This window comes from Myxocyprinus asiaticus, chromosome 31, assembly GCF_019703515.2.
Source record: "Myxocyprinus asiaticus isolate MX2 ecotype Aquarium Trade chromosome 31, UBuf_Myxa_2, whole genome shotgun sequence".
In the NCBI taxonomy this organism is placed as follows: domain Eukaryota; kingdom Metazoa; phylum Chordata; class Actinopteri; order Cypriniformes; family Catostomidae; genus Myxocyprinus; species Myxocyprinus asiaticus.
Window position 1 is genome coordinate 14,032,913 of NC_059374.1, and position 17,241 is coordinate 14,050,153.

The 17,241-nt window shown below is 37.2% G+C and overlaps 1 protein-coding gene across 3 annotated transcripts; it reads right to left on the bottom strand.

The window, feature by feature from the left end:
- Positions 1-4,105: 4,105 nt before the first annotated feature.
- LOC127421887 (transcription regulator protein BACH1-like) lies at positions 4,106-16,704 on the bottom strand. 3 transcript variants are annotated; one of them, XM_051665089.1, is made up of 6 exons: positions 16,559-16,704; positions 16,348-16,435; positions 15,992-16,246; positions 11,734-12,984; positions 9,872-10,078; positions 4,106-7,381 (listed from the first exon to the last, which is right to left on the bottom strand). In XM_051665089.1, the coding sequence occupies exons 3-6, from the start codon at positions 16,229-16,231 to the stop codon at positions 7,004-7,006; spliced, it is 2,076 nt and encodes a 691-aa protein (XP_051521049.1). In that variant the 5' UTR covers positions 16,232-16,246; positions 16,348-16,435; positions 16,559-16,704; the 3' UTR covers positions 4,106-7,003. The 3 variants fall into 3 exon arrangements, with proteins under 3 accessions (XP_051521049.1, XP_051521050.1, XP_051521048.1); XM_051665090.1 differs by having other exon boundaries at positions 16,344-16,435; XM_051665088.1 differs by lacking the exon at positions 16,348-16,435 and having other exon boundaries at positions 16,559-16,693.
- Between the last annotated feature and the right edge of the window lie 537 nt (positions 16,705-17,241).

Here is a 17,241-nt window from a genome sequence, read left to right on the forward strand (position 1 = left end):
CCCTCACTAGCAACCGGGCCAATTTGGTTGCTTAGGAGACCTGGCTGGAGTCACTCAGCATGTCCTGGATTCGAACTTGTGACTCCAGGGGTGGTAGTCAGCGACTTTACTCGCTGAGCTACCCAGGCCCCCGAAATACCCTTTCTTGTTCTTTACAGTCAGTTGTTGATTAAAAACAACAAAGAAAGAAACATGCACTTCTTCTCTCTTTATATGCGTTCACTCGTTGATGCCGATAGCCTTAAAGAGACAGTACAGATTTAGCACGTGTTCTGCATATCAATGTAAATAGTAAAACAAGTTAACAATAAAGATGTAATTCTTACGAATCTGAACGCAGTGTCTTTTTCCTGCGTTGACTAAAAGATTGTGGAACAACTAAAACTCATTATAAACATCAAACTTTAAAGAAATGAATGAGCTAATCTTTCATTTTAATGCAGGAATATTACGTATTCATCTCAAGCTTGTTGGAACCTGCCATCTGCATAACAGTGCCCCCAGAGAGTTAATTATTAGGATTAATTATTTCCCTGAGCAATTAACATTGAATCTTTTTTGGACTGCTCCCAAATTGTTGCTGGTTGTATCTTGAGATTGTGAAACATCACTATGATTGAATGGAGAGTGACTTGATTTTAAAACCATCCTACAGCACAGACTGAAACAGCAAAAACCTGAAATTAGCATTTCATTTGTCATTGCATTTTATCAATATGCTGCTGCTGTGGTTGTGGTAAAGTCTTCTTTGATTACTGTGCACAAGACTTTCTGCGGATTATCCCTTACTCTCATCGTATGGCATTTAGGCTGTGCCTCTGGAATATTTCTAAGTGCACACCTCATTAAAGATTTTTGAGAGGACAGCAAAAAGAAATAAGTAATTTGGAGATGTTTAGTATGCATGGAAGTGGTAAATAAATGAGATCACCTTGAAAAGACAATTAGAACTAAGAATCGGTCAGGCCACACAGAGTAATTACAACTTAAAAGATAAATGATTGATTTTTAATGTTGTTCTGAATCTAGTTAGTTTTAATAAAATTAGAAAATATCAATAGACTTTGAGAAGACCACAAGTGTATCAAATTGGCAGCATTTTGCTTCAGAATGATGGCCACTGAAATAGCAAATGGCAGCTGGCACCTTGCAGCCTTGAGCAGATATGTGGACCAACAACAAATGGGTTTTTCTTTTGATTAAAACCAGTGTTCCTTGGATTTTTAAAGATTATTTAAATTCAGTTCAGGAAGGCAAACTGAAGATAGGTTTTATCTAAAAAGGTTTAAAATAAGTTGAATACAAAGTACTAAGAATTGTGTGCAGGAAAATATGGTGAAATCCCTGTGTTCATAAACCTTGCCATGACCTTAATAACTCACTCAATTATATGCATCACTTTAACAGAGGCCTTCAAAAACAAAAAGTAGTTTCAAAACAAAAAGATATTCGTTGCCCTATACTGTCTGAACAGAAAATGTTGTGTTTACTGTAAAAGGATGAGTTCGCCCAAATATTTAAATAATTTACTCATTTTCATGTTGTTCCAAACATGTAACTCTTCTATTCTTCCATGGAACACAAAAGGAGATGTTATGCAGAATGCTAGCCTTTGTCACAATTCACTTTCATTGCTTTTTATTAAACAATACAATTGAAGTAAATGGTGACTGAGACTGAACATTCTGCCTAACAAAAAACTTGGTTTGGCATGACATGAGGGTGAGTAAATGATTAGGTTTAAGATTTGGGTGGTGCCCCTGCATGTTATAAGTGGCTATAAACAGAGAACATCCTTGCAACCACATATCAATGTCCAAGCAACCATCCAGAACGCACTAGACACCACCAAGGACACCCAAGCAAATGCAAGTCCCTAAAACCACTTAGAACACCTTAACAACCACATAGCAACATCTTAGCAACAATCCAGAACATTCTAGCAACCACCTAGCAACGTCCTAGCTACCACTAAAGACCTCCGAGCAACTGCAAATCATTAAGAACTAGGGATGCGATGATACCACTTTTTCTCTCCAGATATGATTCCGATACCTGAACTCTCAGTATCGGCCGATACCGATTCGATACCAGTTTTGTTTTTTCTTAATCAGTTTAGGACTGTGTGGAACTGACTGGGAGTAATCTTTTATAAACTGCTTGGGCAAAAAAAAAAAAGAAAAAAAAAAAAAGAAAAAAAAGTGTTGCATACTCTAATATTTCGTTGGACCGCCTTTAGCTTTGATTACGGCATGCATTTGTTGTGGCATTGTTTTTCCACAACCTTATGCAACACCACAACATTTATTTATGTTCAGAGTTGCATACATTTTTGGCCGAGATCTTGTATTGATGACGGGAGAGTCGAACCACTCCGTAAAATCTTCTCCAGCACATCCCAAAGACTTTCAATGGGGTTAAGGTCGGGACTATGTGGTGGCCAGTTCATGGGTGAAAATGATTCCTCATACTCCCTGAACCACTCTTTCACAATTTGAGCCCAATGAATTTTAGCATTGTCGTCCTGGAATTTGCCCGTGCCGCCAGGGAAGAAAAAAATCCATTGATGGGATAACCTGGTCATTCAGTACATTCAGGTAGTCAGCTGACTTCATTTTATTGCCACATAACGTTGCTGAGCCTAAACCTGACCAATTGAAGCAACCCCAGATCATAACACTGCCTCCAGAGGCTTGTACAATGGGCACTATTCATGATGGCTGTATCGCTTCATGCGCTTCCCTTCTTACCCTGACCCGCCCATCGCTTTGGAATAGGGTAAATCTGGACTCATCAGACCACATGACCTTTTTCCATTGCTCCACAGTCCAATCTTTATGCTTCCTAGCAAAGTTGTTTTTTTTCCTATTAGCCTCACTAACAAGTGGCTTTCTTAGTCCCAATCCTTTAAATTCTCATCACATTGTGTGTGTGGAAATGCTCTTACTTTCACTATTAAACATAGCTGTGAGTTCTACTGTAGATTTTGTATGATGTGACTTCACCATGAGTTTTAGTGATCTCCGATCACGATTTTTTTCCGACCACATTTCTTCCACGAAGCTGACGGTTCACGATTTTCCTTCCAGTTTTTAATGATGCATTGGACAGTTCTTAAACCAATTCCAGTGATTTCAGCAATCTCCTTAAGTTGTTTTCTTTGCTTGATGCAGGCCAATAATTTGCCCCTTCTGAAACACAGTAACATCTTTTCCATGACCACTGGATACGTCTTCCGACATGGTTAAGAAATGAGAAGCTACGCACTGTATCAGTTAGGGTTAAAAGAACTGTTGCCAGCTGAAACATATTAATCACTGCAATTATGATCCAATCATAGGCTCTTATGGATCTGCTTATTTAAATCCAAAAGGCGACTTTTTTTTTTTTTTTTTTTTTTTGGCCAGTCAGTGTATGTAAAGAAACACATATTGGACTGACAGATAAATATTTAAGTCCTTTTTACTCTTAATCTCCACTTTCACTTTCTTCTTCTTTTGTTTTTGGCTATTCACATTCTTCGTGCATATCGCCACCTGCTGGGCAGGGTGGAAAATGTATAGTAAAAAAGGACTTAAATATCAATCTGTTTCTCACCCACACTTATCATATCGCTTCTGAAGATCTGGATTAAACCACTGGAGTTTTATGGATTACTTTTATACTGCCTTTATGTGCATTTTGGAATTTCAAAGTTTGGTACCCATTCCCTTGCATTGTGAGGACCAACAGAGCGGAGATATTCTTCTAAAAATCTTTGTGTTCAGCAGAAGAAAGTAAGTCATACACATCTGGGATGGCATGAGGGTGAGTAAATGATGAGAGAATTTTTATTTTTGGGTGAACTATCCCTTTAAAATGAGCTTTTTTCCCTTAAATCTTACATGCTCCTCGTCTGTTGTGAGAAGGCTCATGTAATCGGAGTATCTTTATCACATTGGGTATTAATATATACGTTTTGCACAGCCAAGCGTCACTCACATTTTATCCAGAAAATGTATAACTGTGTTGTGGCACATTGGTATTGCTGATATGAAATGTATTCAATGTATTCCATTTTGCAAACACTTATCAGGATGTACTAAATTACATTTAAAAAGCTTGTTTTATTTTGAGCAGTATTTGTGCTTGCATTATTAGAGAACAAACTAATGAGTACTGCACTTTGAATTGCTAAACAAAAGTTATGAAACAGCAAGGACTAATTAATTGCTATTCATGTGTTTACACATTTAGTGAAAACATTTTATTACTGGCTTCTTTTATTTGCAATTATTCGCTACATCTGAATCAATTAAGTGAATTATACAGTGCATTCTAGGCTTACATTACAATACTTTGGTTACAGGGTTATAACAAAGTCACATAAAAGTAAAAATAGTACATTTCAATAAAGTAACAATGACACAGAAAACAGTAACAACAACAAGGTTAGATCTTTGGACTAAGAAATGTATTAAAGTGATTTTGCATTCAAAGTCAACTTGAATCACCATTCACAACCAATTTTACTTCCATTATGTGACTTATTTCTAAGTAAAACAGAATATTCTCAGAGAAAAAAAAATGTAGGCTGAGACTTTATATTATCCATTGGAAACTGATTGGATCCAGAATGGAGACCTGAATGCAAATTTGATGTAACAGTGCCTTAACAGCTATTTGGCTACTGGTTAACATTACCCAAAAGCCTAGGTGATGGAAAGTTGTTTAAGAGGTGGAGCATGTGGATGAAAGTTTATGAGTACAATTTTATTTTTCTTTGAAACAATGCACACAATAAGTAAATCATGAGAGAATTTTCGTTTTTTGGGTGAACTAACCCTTTAATGTGAGACACTGACAGTTCATTATTCTTACTATTGAGAATATGATTACGTCTTCCATGTATATTTAGACAAACCCTATATAGTATGCATGTAAATGTGCATGCATTTAAAAGTGTAGGAATGACAAAAGTCATATGCATATACAGTATGAATACTTTAAAAAGAGATGCATATTCAATATACAATTTTCATGCCAGTAATGCCAAAGACGGATTAGGCTTCACCAGTGGTTCCCAATCCTGGAGGCCCCCCAACACTGCACATTTTGTATATCTCTCTTTTCTGACAGACCCAATTCAGGTCTTGGGAGTCTCTTCTAACGAGCGGATGAGTTGAATCAGGTGTGTTTGATTAGGGAGATCCAAAACGTGTAGTGTTGTGGGGCCTGCAGGAACAGGGTTGGGAACCACTGGGCTACACACTGGAATGTACTTGTTTATATGCTATATATGACATAATAAAATCATAATCAAGGGAATTACAATGATTGTCCACTGCGGCAGTGTAAGCGAAATGAATAATACTAGAATAATGCAAAATTCTGTGGATTTCATATTGACAATGTTCACACACCAGCAGAATACGGTTATTAGTCCTGTTTTAGAGTGCTAAATAAAGTTACTGTATGTTCACACATAGTTTGGTTATGAATGGAAATGATAACAGAGTACCTCCCTTAAAAATTTCAGGGCTCACAACCAAATTCTGAATTTGGCTAGTGGGTTGAATTTTTTTCATATTGGGTTTTGATAACTGATATATAAGCTGTGTGTCATTCAAAGGATTTAGTTCCAGTTGCTGTCTTCCAAATGTTTTGGGGTCTGGGCATGACCCAAATTCTGCACTCAGTTAAGAATTATAAAAGCAGTACGACTGGCTAATATATTGAATATTCACAATACAATCGAAATTATTTTGATGAAATTAGCAATATCGTGGATATTGCAATGATTTAAATGTGCTTTTTATTTGGCCACTACATTTCCTAAAAAGCATGTCATTAGATTGATTTCACAGTCCTTCAGGGCTGCACAATTAATCAAAATAACCAATTAAACTTATCAAAATGGTCATATGTGATTATTAAACCACAAAAGGCTGAGATTTGATCAAATTAATGCATAGTCTGTGTGCGCTTCAGAGTGAACGGGAGAGGCGCTGTTCTGTGCGCACGCGCGGAGCTCATGATACGCTGTTTTCTGCGTTCTCGGTTAAAGCAAAGTGCTGCAGTGCTAAAAGTTCACATATTCATGCAACTCCAAACATTTGTAACTGCTACACTTTATTACACAAATCTAAAAATGCAAACTGGTATCAGAAAGAAACATTGTAAAATATATGTAGGTAAATAATGCTTTTTATAGCTATGTATTGTTGTATACGGATGCATAGAAATGAAAACGATTAAATATCATTCTTCCTTGTGTCCTTTTAGTTTAAAACTGTGGAAAACATGCCTTCATTATTTTTAACTAGAGTTTTACTTTATGCATTCTACATTTTGAATCTACTTGGCTACAATAGCTGTTTGGAAGGTATGTAAATAAATTTCAAGCCATTTCAAAGCAAATGCATCATTATCAAGATACAGTATATGTTGAATATTGTTAGTAGGCTGAAAAATATCAAGATATAATTTTGTAGTCATATCACCCAGGCTTAATTCAAAGCCATTGTCAGTCAATTTAGATTTGACGCATCAACTTGTCCATTGGTTGGAATGGTTCATTAAATAACATTGTGTCAATTGTTAAAAGACTTTCTGAATTTATTGAAGTCACCATCTTTGATAGATACTTTACTAACTGTCACTATGGTAACAGGTGTTATTCACAGCTTATAGTGAGAATAAATAATGGGCTTGATTTTGGTTATTTGGTTTGTACAGAGAGTATTCGATAAGCGCATGTAAGCTGTTCCAGAACAATTTGAGATTCACACCTGTTAGTAAACACTGACTGCATGAACGTAGCCATTATGAATCCACAGCATAACAGTAAACAAGGGATGAAAGGCCAAGCATTTTCATAAGAAACTCCTGGTAAAAGTGCAAAACAGTCATAATCATACCCATATATGTCTTATAAAAATTACATGGTTAAAATTGTAACTGATTGTAGTTGAAAGGTAAACTCCTGAGTAAAAATTAAATATCAGACCTGTCACAAAGTGCTTTACTTCATACTGAAACATGGATCCGGATCTGTAACAGTGCTTTGCATGTTGTCTTGCAAGGCAGTGGAAGACCTGAGTGCTTCATTATCTTCTTGAGGACAAGTGTCCAGAACTTCCTCTGCAATAAAGACCTCCAGGCCAGTGTCTGCATGGGTTTCCCGGTCTGGGCCAGCCAGGTTTGGGGAGGCAATGGGGGAGAGTAGGACAGAAGTGGGACAGTCGGAGGAGACGTACCTGGCCAGCACTTGCAGCTGCTCAGACTGTGGAGAGGTGTCCTTGGGGAGGCTCTGACACAGGCCTGAGAGGTTCTGATGCATCTCCTCCATGCTGAGCTTGAGCTGGTTACGATCTTGCAGTAACTTTTCCTTTTCGCTCCTCTAATAAACATGGAAACATAAGAAGATTCATTTAAGGATTGTATCTGTAATTTACCAGACAAGATCTTTAACTACAAGTTGTCATTAGAGGTCGAACGATATGAGTTTTTTTAATGCTGGGTGGCCGATATATCACACAATTTAGTATAATAGTAAATTACATACTGAATACATAAATTGAACATTTATTTAACATTATATTTACTCAAACTTCGGCAAAAAAAGATAGCTTGCTTGGAGTGTCATGTCGTGTGAATGACTGTCGAGCAACATTTGTGAGTCAGAGGGACACAGTTTCGATCCAGGCTATTATAAAATGTGGGTAACACTTTACAATAATGTTCCATTCGTTAACAGTAGTTAATGCGTTAGGTATCATGAACAAACAATGAACAATATATTGTTTACAGCATTTATTAATCTTTGTTAATGTTAGTTAATAAAAATACAATTGTTTATTGTTTGTTCATGTTAGTTCATAGTTCATTAACTAATGTTAACAAACACAACTTTTGTTTTGAACAATGTATAGGTATATATTGAAATTTACATTAAGATTAATAAATGCTGTAAAAGTATTGTTCATGTTAACTAATGTTGTTAACAAATGAAACCTTTTTGTAAAGTGTTACAAAAATGCACTTAAGAAGAATATATATGAGCGCTCATCACACTGTAAACATTTATTTAGCCTTATTGTTATCATAACTTAAATGTAGAGTAAGAATAACTGTACTGGATTGATCTTTTTGTGATAGCTCAATTATCCAAGTTTTTGTTGGCTGAACTTGTGATAAGTCATCTAACTTAGAAAAACTATTCAGCTGAATTCAAAAATATAAGTCGAGAGAACTATGCACACTATTTTCACGTATTCGGATTCCCAGCATGCACTGCGGCATGAATAGATTATGCAAATTGCAGTGTTACCATCTTATTTTTCATTGTTTGCTGCTTTTATTTGTTGTCTTGGTTGTGTTTGTTGTCACTTTCAGTTACTTGTCATGTAGCAATAATTCAAAGCTCTTCATTTTACTCAATGGTGTGTTTGATGATTGAGACCCATGTGTGTGTCTACTTTATAACCATATACAGTAGATGTTGGTCTCTTATCAGTCACTGCTGGCCATTTATCCTCAAATCACAGTTTAAGTCATCTCAGATAATGATATAGCTCAGCTACTGCTATGGTATCCAATGAAATTAATTAATAAGAAAATTAGATTAATTTGAGTATTCAATTTGAATTTAGTTAGGATTAAGTTGAACTAAGAAAGTCAAGTTTATTTAATAAGGCATTGTGTTCATTTAACAAGTTAAAAAAAAAAAATTATAGTGTAGATGCTGTGAAGAATTTATTGACATTTAGCATTTAATGAACAAAGCCAAGTTGGCTAAAGTACTATGGATGATTATAAATCGCAATGCATCTCCTTTTTAGCACTGCAAAGCTAAACATGCTGAGGTACTTCAGTCAAAAGTTGAGAAAAGTCAAAAATCTCTTGCATCCTGTTGCCATGATATTTTGAGTTTTCTCAACTTTTTATTTCCTACAGTGCAGAAAGAAAACGGATTTGCGCAAGTTTCATGAGGTCTGTGAATAAATTCAGTTTAAACGACATATCCACATATTTGCAGACAACATATGACTGAAGTTTTATTGATATTTGCCTTTTTACATTAGACAAGACTGTTAACAGTTACATGGAACTGTTGAAGAGAGAGAGAATAAAACGCACTGGCAATTTAACATCATGAGCTCTGACATGCGGGACCTTGTAAATGAGACTGCGTTGCACAACTGTCTATTATTGTGGTAGCATGATGGCACGCAACAACAAAACGAACTGTGATTGGTAGTTTTCATGTCTCAGACTGCTCATTCGCATGCAAGCAGGCAATTCTTGGGGCCGTCGCGGTTTAAGAAACCAATCGGCCAAACGGGAAAATGTATAGGCCAATACAAATAATTTAAAAATACAAAATATCGTTTATATCGGTCAACCATTAGTTGTCATATGAACAATCAGTGTACAAAGTGATTTAAAACTCACAAGCCTTAAAAACATATAACAAAGTTGGATGTGATGCAAGTAATAACTTGCAGTTCAAGCGACTCCCAACTGTTTCAGTGAGTGAGTGATTCGTTAGACTATTTCAAGACCATTATTTTTGAGTTTGAGACTGATTCGTGAGTCTTTTAGAATGATTGATTAAAAATAACCAGCTCATTCATCATTCTTTTGTAAATTAGACTACTCTGGTCGTGCTAAATTGTATTTGAGTATTTGAGTATGGTATTCTGTCCTAACTGGTGGAAGAATATCCGTTCCAGAACTGCTAATGGAACTGAATGTCAAGAAAATCATTCAAGAAAATTATTCAGAACCTGGTCTGAATAAGAACCAGCTCTCGGTTCCCGGTGCAACCTCTTGTTGAATGCATTCACAAAAAATTTACCATAACCCATTATATAACAAACCAATTTACCAGTCTTTTGATATCTCCCTCCAGCCTATAGATACAGTCTAACTTCCTTTTGCGGCAGCGCTGTGCAGCCACACGGTTCTTACAGCGTCGTCTCACATCCTGAACAAATTCCAGCTGTTCTGGGGTCAGTCGCTGCTCTTTCAACATCTGCAGGAATGCTCTCCTGCTTATGCTAGAAATTTGTTCCACAGGGAACGGTAAATCCACCTGGGAAGAAAACCAAGATGTCAACACTGCATAATGGAAGCAACCAGCTATCTCAGTCTAGTGTTTGCTAAGCGACAGACATTTTTTACTGAAACTTTAATCTAAAACATGTTGGGGAATCTAAATCCAGTATAAATAAAGAAATAAGCTTAAAGGTGCAGTGTGCTGTGACTACTGTAGCACCAAAAACTAAAGTAACTAGATTTTTGCATTTTCTAAAAAACATGTGGGTGTTATTTAAAGTGCTCAACTTGCCACCATGATGCTAAGGTGTTGTGGGAAGTTGCCAGGGCATTGCTATATGGTTGCTATGGTGTACTGAATGGTTGCCAGCTTGTTGCCATGCGGGTGCTAGGGTATTCGCTGTGGTTGCTAGGTGTTTTTCAGGGTGTTCTGGGTGGTCAGTTGATCCCACCCACAAATCTCTACAATATTCTGGTCTCTATAGATATGCATTGGGTCCTTCCTTCAATGTGAGTTAATGGATGTTTTTAAAGTTTGTTTTATTATCCACCAGGTCAATATTGTAGGCTAAGTCTGATTGCTTAGAAAACGAATAGCACGCCTCTCCTCAACAAGCTGATTAATTTGAGGTATCGTTCATGTCCGCATCACAGATGGTATTGGATGAGTTACATGTCAAAGTTTAAAATTTAGGGTTAGCTAAGACAATGTCCACACGAATCTGCCTTCGGTTAAAAACTTCTTTTCATTTTCCAGTGTGAAAATGAAAAAGCCATTCCAATGTGAATGAGAGGCATAAATGTAGCAAAATCAAATGTATTCATGTAAACATGGCCTAAGCATGAACAACAGTATTAGAGCGCAACAAAATCCCATTAACTTTTCCCATTGGGAAATTGATATTTAATGATAACTTATAACACTTTAACAGATCTATCGACAGCTCTGAGGTTGTTAATCGATGGTACAGTATATGATACTGTTGATGCCATCAGTCTGCTTTATTTTAACTTCATTTAAAGTTCATGTTTAACTTCATGTTTAATAGCAGTATTTGTGGTGAACAGTACCCATAATCCTGCTGAGAAAGATCCACCATTCAGAGAATAGCAACAAACAAACAGCGCCAAAAGAGCTCTGCAGCGACCGCCAACTTCCATGATGCACTGTAAATCACGTAATCAAGTCGGTCTCCCTACACTCTCAAAATACTTATATGTTTGCATACATCTTTTATTTTGCAATATACTTGTTTTAAACTTATAATGAACAATTTTAAATCAATAGTTTTATATCTTTCCATCGTTAGCCTCATTCGCAGTGCTTCATGGGATTGTAGTTCATGCCCTCATTACAGATGTTAAGAGCACAGTTTGTACCTTGGTCTTTTTGTCTGATTTTCAAATACTTTTTTGCTTCAGATCAAAGTTTGTAATGTTTGTAATGATTCACCTCAGAGCTGGTTGGTTTGGTTGATGGCTAAGAACTCTTTTATGAAGAGTTTATAAAATCCCTAAAATATATCCAAACATATAACAGACAACAGAGGCCAGGCATTGTTATTATTTTTCTGTCCGGAAACAATAATCATTTTTGCAATTCTGTTTGGTGCCACTAGGATCACAATTACACACTTGACCTGTAACTTCAAAAGCTTAATTCCAATCAACACTTGATGAGTGTTAACATACCTCCTGCACCTGTTCATTGCTACCACATTGCTCACTGTCTCCATCTGATTCACACTCCGAGTTCTCCATTGAGTTAATGGGGGACATGCAGGGACTGTCGCTCATGTCCTCTTTGGATAGGTTGTCCCCTCTAGAAATCTGTCGCTCATTGGAGCTCAGGTCCCTCAGAAAGGGACAATCATCAGATGCAGCACCCAGATCCAGATGCTTCAACCAGTGGAAGTCTGAGCTATTTCCTGCAGATGTCTGGTCAACAGAGTCCAGAGGTAGCGGCTCGGTTAATGTGGAAGACAAATCGGGCCAAAAGCCCTTTGTGAGATGCTCAGCCACTTCCCTTTCCACTGTGCTCCGTTCAGTGGAGACATCTTTAGGGGCCAGATCGGGGAATGTTTGTTCGCTGGGATCAAAGACTTGGTTGTTGTTGGCTCCAATGTTGTTTAGGTTTCCAGCGCTATCAATGCTGTCCAAAACCATGCTGGATTCTGTTGAACTCAGAGAACATGGATGGTGACAGTCATTCGGCAGAATTAGAGAACTTTCATATTGGTCAAAGTGTCCCTGAGTGATATTCATGTTCAGGTCTTTGTCAGAAGATGTTTCAGTAGAAACACAATGGACATCCGCTGTAAGCTCTTTCTGAAATTCTTCATCCATTGTTAAAATGTCTCTGCCACAGCCAACTCTAGCAGAATGCAGTTTTTCATTGCCACTGGTGCTTGAAAGGGACAGGAATGGACAAACTTCATTGGCTGCCACAGAAGATGAAGGCAAATGTGGGCCACAGTTCTCGAGGCAAAACTGTTCTTGACCAACACCAACATGGTATGAAGTGTTTTTTGCGCACTGAGTGGGTATATCTAACTGTATTCTTTTGTCATTTGAGATAGAAGGACAGTCTTTTGGACATTCTGTAGATGGTGTTGCACATGAGGTTTGTGCAACAGATTCTGCCAAATGAGTTGCATCATCTTTTCCATTTTCAGGGTTGTGGTCATTGATAGGACTGTGGTTTCCACAGGCAGGTTGGGATTTCTCACAGGAACCTTGACTATTGCCTTTGCTTTTGACTTTTTGTGGGGTTTTACTACTATCAGCCAGCTTGGGGACAAGGAACTCAAAGCAGGCTTTATCAAGATTGTGAAATCCCAGGAATTCAGCACATCTGTGGATCTCCAGGATATTTTCTTTAGTGAAGTGAAGCTTTGCAGTGTAGGCAAACTGCAGCAGGGGCTCAAATCCTTCCACGGTGACCTTGAGAGATTAATGATCTATTTATGATTATTGTAAAAAAATATATAATTTGCATTATTGGGTTATAGCTGTAAGGTATTCAACTCTATATAATCTCAATATATAGGAGGCCTAATTGAAAACACTGCAATGTAAACAAAATTTGAACTTGACAAAATTTGTCGTTCCGAACCCCTATGACTATTCCACGGAAAGCGAAATTTGATTTGTATGCGCACATAACATTTTATAAAGGTGTAAATCAAGTTGCAAGCATAGGAAAAAAATTATTAGCAATACTTTAATGTTTTGCATAAGTGTAATTTGTGTGTTGCGACTCTGTAATTTCATATTAACACAAAGTATATGTGGTCTGTATTCTTCTGAATTCCTTTTTTTCACACTTACACTTTTGGCACTGTTTTTGCGCCTAAACACGGCCAAATACATTGCAAACCTGCAATCAGCGATATGCAAGCAAAGAAAGGGTATAACGAACAGCAAAACAGATTTGTATGTGTAAAATAAACTACTGCAAACATGTAAATGACTTGTGTTTGTGGCATAGGCCTAAATGTTTTCCTGAAATGTTCCGTTTTCCCTTTTGTTGCGCCAACACTTTTGGCACAAATTTCTCACTGAAAAGAGTTTTGCAAACGTGAGGGGGGAAGGCGGGTCTACCTGCTTCTAGTAATCAAATGAGGTTTTCCATGACCAGTTTACTTTGACCTGATTGGTTTAATAACGTGACAGACAGCTGCTTCTTCCTATGGCTGAGCATTGTTCCTCTGGGTATCTCTCCTCTCTTAAATATTAAACTTGAATATTAATACATACATTTTCTTTTATTGTGAGAGTAAAGTTGAGCAGACTCCATTTATTGATATAATATGATTCTCAATCTGGTGTTCAAATGTTTCTTCTTGTTCTTTTACGTTTGCAATTTAATTTACGCTTTCAAAAATCTCACCCTGCGCATGCAAATCATTTAGGCACTATTTTACCTTCATAGATAGAAGCTTCCATAAAAGCACCATAAAGGTATCACCTTCCTGGGCGCCACAGCTTTCGAATCTTTTTCACGGTCACATGGCGTGTGAAGATGGCAGGTTTGACGTAATGATGCTGAACGCAATTAGTTGTCAAGTGTGTCGAAACCGATCATGTTGCACCAAGTTTGAAAATGAAGAAGTGCAAATAAAATTTGAGAGCTACAGCGGAGAGAAAAATGTTCTGTGAATAATGACTTAAGGCTAGAGTAAACTTCATTTTTTCATGCACAGTCAAGCGCTCAGCCTTGCAAAGTATACTATTTTGACCACAAACCTATATGGAAATTTTCAACTCATGCACACTACAAATGCTTTGTGATACTCTTTTAGCAATGGCAGGCACATGCGCCGATGACGCACAAACACGCAGACTGTCTGCGTGTTTAGAAAAACTAGGCTGTGTGCGGTCAGTCCATACATTCTGTGTTGATGACGAAATTCATATATATTGCGCAATGTATGTATACTGCGCAAAACCAAAGTATACTTTGGCCTTTCGATTTCAGACATACTAAGCTATCGCATGGCTTCAAAAGACCTGGAATATAGCAGATGAGTCATATGGACTACTTTAACGTTGCTATTTTGTCCTTTTGGGAGCTCTTTTTCATTGTATGGAAAAGAGCAGTGTGAACATTTTGTCTAACATCTCCTTTTGTGTTCAACTGAAGAAAGCAAGACATATATGTTAGGAAAACATGAGGGTGACATTTTTGGAAGAGCTTTTGTCTTTTTTGTGAATGTAATTATTGAAAATAACAACAAATCATAAGATAGATGACCGATTAAAGGGGTCATGAAAAATTTTTTTCCTTGATATTTTGACATATAAGAGGTCACTCTACTATAAAAAAAAAAAAAAAAATTCTGTAAATTTCAGAGCTAAAAACATAATCCTCAATGCAATTTATTAAAACTAAGGTGCAAAAATGCCTCGTTATCTACTGCCGCGACTTCCCTACGTCACTAGGGGCTCATTAATTCATGACCGCCTCTACAGCAACAACATCAACGCTTACTTTAAATCACCACACCTTTGGCCCTGCCCACTGGTGCTCAGTTCATAAACAGAGAGAGAGCAAGACAAACAGGCCTAACGTGGCCTAACTATTCCTGACCACCAAAGGGGACCCATCTGGATTTGGATATTTTGAATTATTTTTGTATATAAACGCACTAGACAGACATCTTTGACCATTGTCACGTATCTTGCGCCGCTTTTAAAAGATGCGGTGTCAAATTACAACTCTGAAAAAGAGACCCCCCTTCTGTTTCATTCAGCTGCTCTGCATCTTGTTGTTTTGAGCATAAACTCGTCCTGGACATGTTCTTGCACCCATCTGCGCTATTGTTAGTGTATATAAACATGTACTAGATGGACGTCTTTGACCGTTTTGATGCATTTCCAATGATGTGCGTCTCAGTGCAGGTTGATGTGCGTTTTTTCCGGCTCATATCAGCGTGGACTGGTTATGAACCTGTCATTATACGATTCAAGCTTTGCAAAGGAACTGTTATTGAAGGATGGGGCAGTTAAAAACACTATTGGACCAGATCGTAAAACCGTAAGTAAACAGTTTCATTCATGAATATTTCAATTTGAATGATAGTTTATGGTGCCGCTGTGCTTGCAATGTGCTGAATGTTCGTTATGTGTAAAGCCTGAAATTTAGTTTTATAATGTTGTGGAGCTTGTTCATTGTCTGCCGATTGAGTTTCAAATATGGCTGTATTCAAGGGGCTGCACGATTTTAGTCAATCATAACAGTGGGTGTTTAAACCAAGCGTTTCATACAAAGGGCCAGAGACAGGGTGGAAAATAATCATATATTACTAAATAAGGACTGTTTTGGTGCAACAAAAACTTTGATAACATTATCAGTGGACCTCAGGGAAGAAAAAGAGTGTCATGACCCCTTTAATGATGTGTTTATCAAAACTTACAGGTTCAACCCATGTACCATATCAAACATTACCTCATCTGGTAAGCTGACAGTGTGGTTTGGTCTGCTTTGGTTTGTGAGTCTGGTGTAAAAATAGTCACAGCAGGAAGCCAGCACAGAAGCGTGTGCTCGAAAGCTTCTGCTCTCCACTTCCACCGTCACGTCACACAAGATCTGATTCTGCCTCAGCTCTTCCAGTGAGCAAAGAACATGATGGCTGTGTACAGCAGACTGAAAGGTGAAGACAGAGGTCCGGGGGCCATCCACAGACATAACGCAGGGGTTTAGCTACAAAACAATACACAGAAACATACAGACAACTGTGTAACATGGTGGAAATACAGACACACTAATGCATCTATACATACAGTCATCATTTACTCACTCACATGTTGTTACCAGCCCGTCTGACTTTCTTTCTTCCGTTGAAAACAAAACTGATGTTATTGACCTGATTGGCCAACACTGAGCATGACTCTATAATAATAGTAAAGAAGGAAACATGCAGTGTGTTCTAGGGAAACTGGCTTTGCACAAAATCTAATCACAATCATGTTTACACATGGGGTTTGCGTGTCTGTGGAGTAATACAATACTGACCTGACATATCATCGGAGATCAGAAATTGTTAAAAATCCCTCGCTGTCCATCGCTTTTGTTGTATAAAAATATAATTAGATAATAACAGTTTGATATTAAAGGAGCTCCATAACGTCAAACGCCACTCACGTGACTGTACAGTGCGACAGTGCGCGTCACACTCCACGTACAGCACGTGCTGCGTCATGCAGTTGACAGGCACGCCCACTTCAAGCAAGAGCAGCACATAACATTTCTCTTCTTTCTTACTTTCTTTCTTTCTTTCTTTCTTTCTTTTTAACAATAAAACAGGCTTAACAATAAAAATTATTCAAGACATAGAAACAAAGGAGCTAAACAGCAGTATAAATTAAAGCAAAAACATAAAATACAGTTAAAGGAAGGCAGTTGGTTAATTTACAAATACATTTTCAACAAATGTCATTATTAAAGGGCATCTTTTGTTACACGTTTATCAAATATTTTGTATTATTATTATTATTATTATTATTATTATTATTATTATTATTATTATTATTTTATCTAGATTTATGTCTCTAATATTTTTTTTTTTTTTTTTTCAAAACCTCACTATTATATATCACAAATTCAGCTTTCTGGAAAATCATATTTTATAGGCTACTATATTTTATACCAAACCAAGCCAGGCACTCCTACTGTACATTTCAACATTAGTCAACCTT

Excerpts from the sequence above, each read along its gene's own strand:
- LOC127421887 (XM_051665088.1), bottom strand. Across the intron at positions 10,079-11,733 it reads GCAATGAACAGGTGCAGGAG|GTGGATTTACCGTTCCCTGT; the intron begins GTATGTTAACAC and ends TTTTCTTCCCAG. Across the intron at positions 7,382-9,871 it reads AGGGAGATATCAAAAGACTG|AGGAGCGAAAAGGAAAAGTT; the intron begins GTAAATTGGTTT and ends CATGTTTATTAG.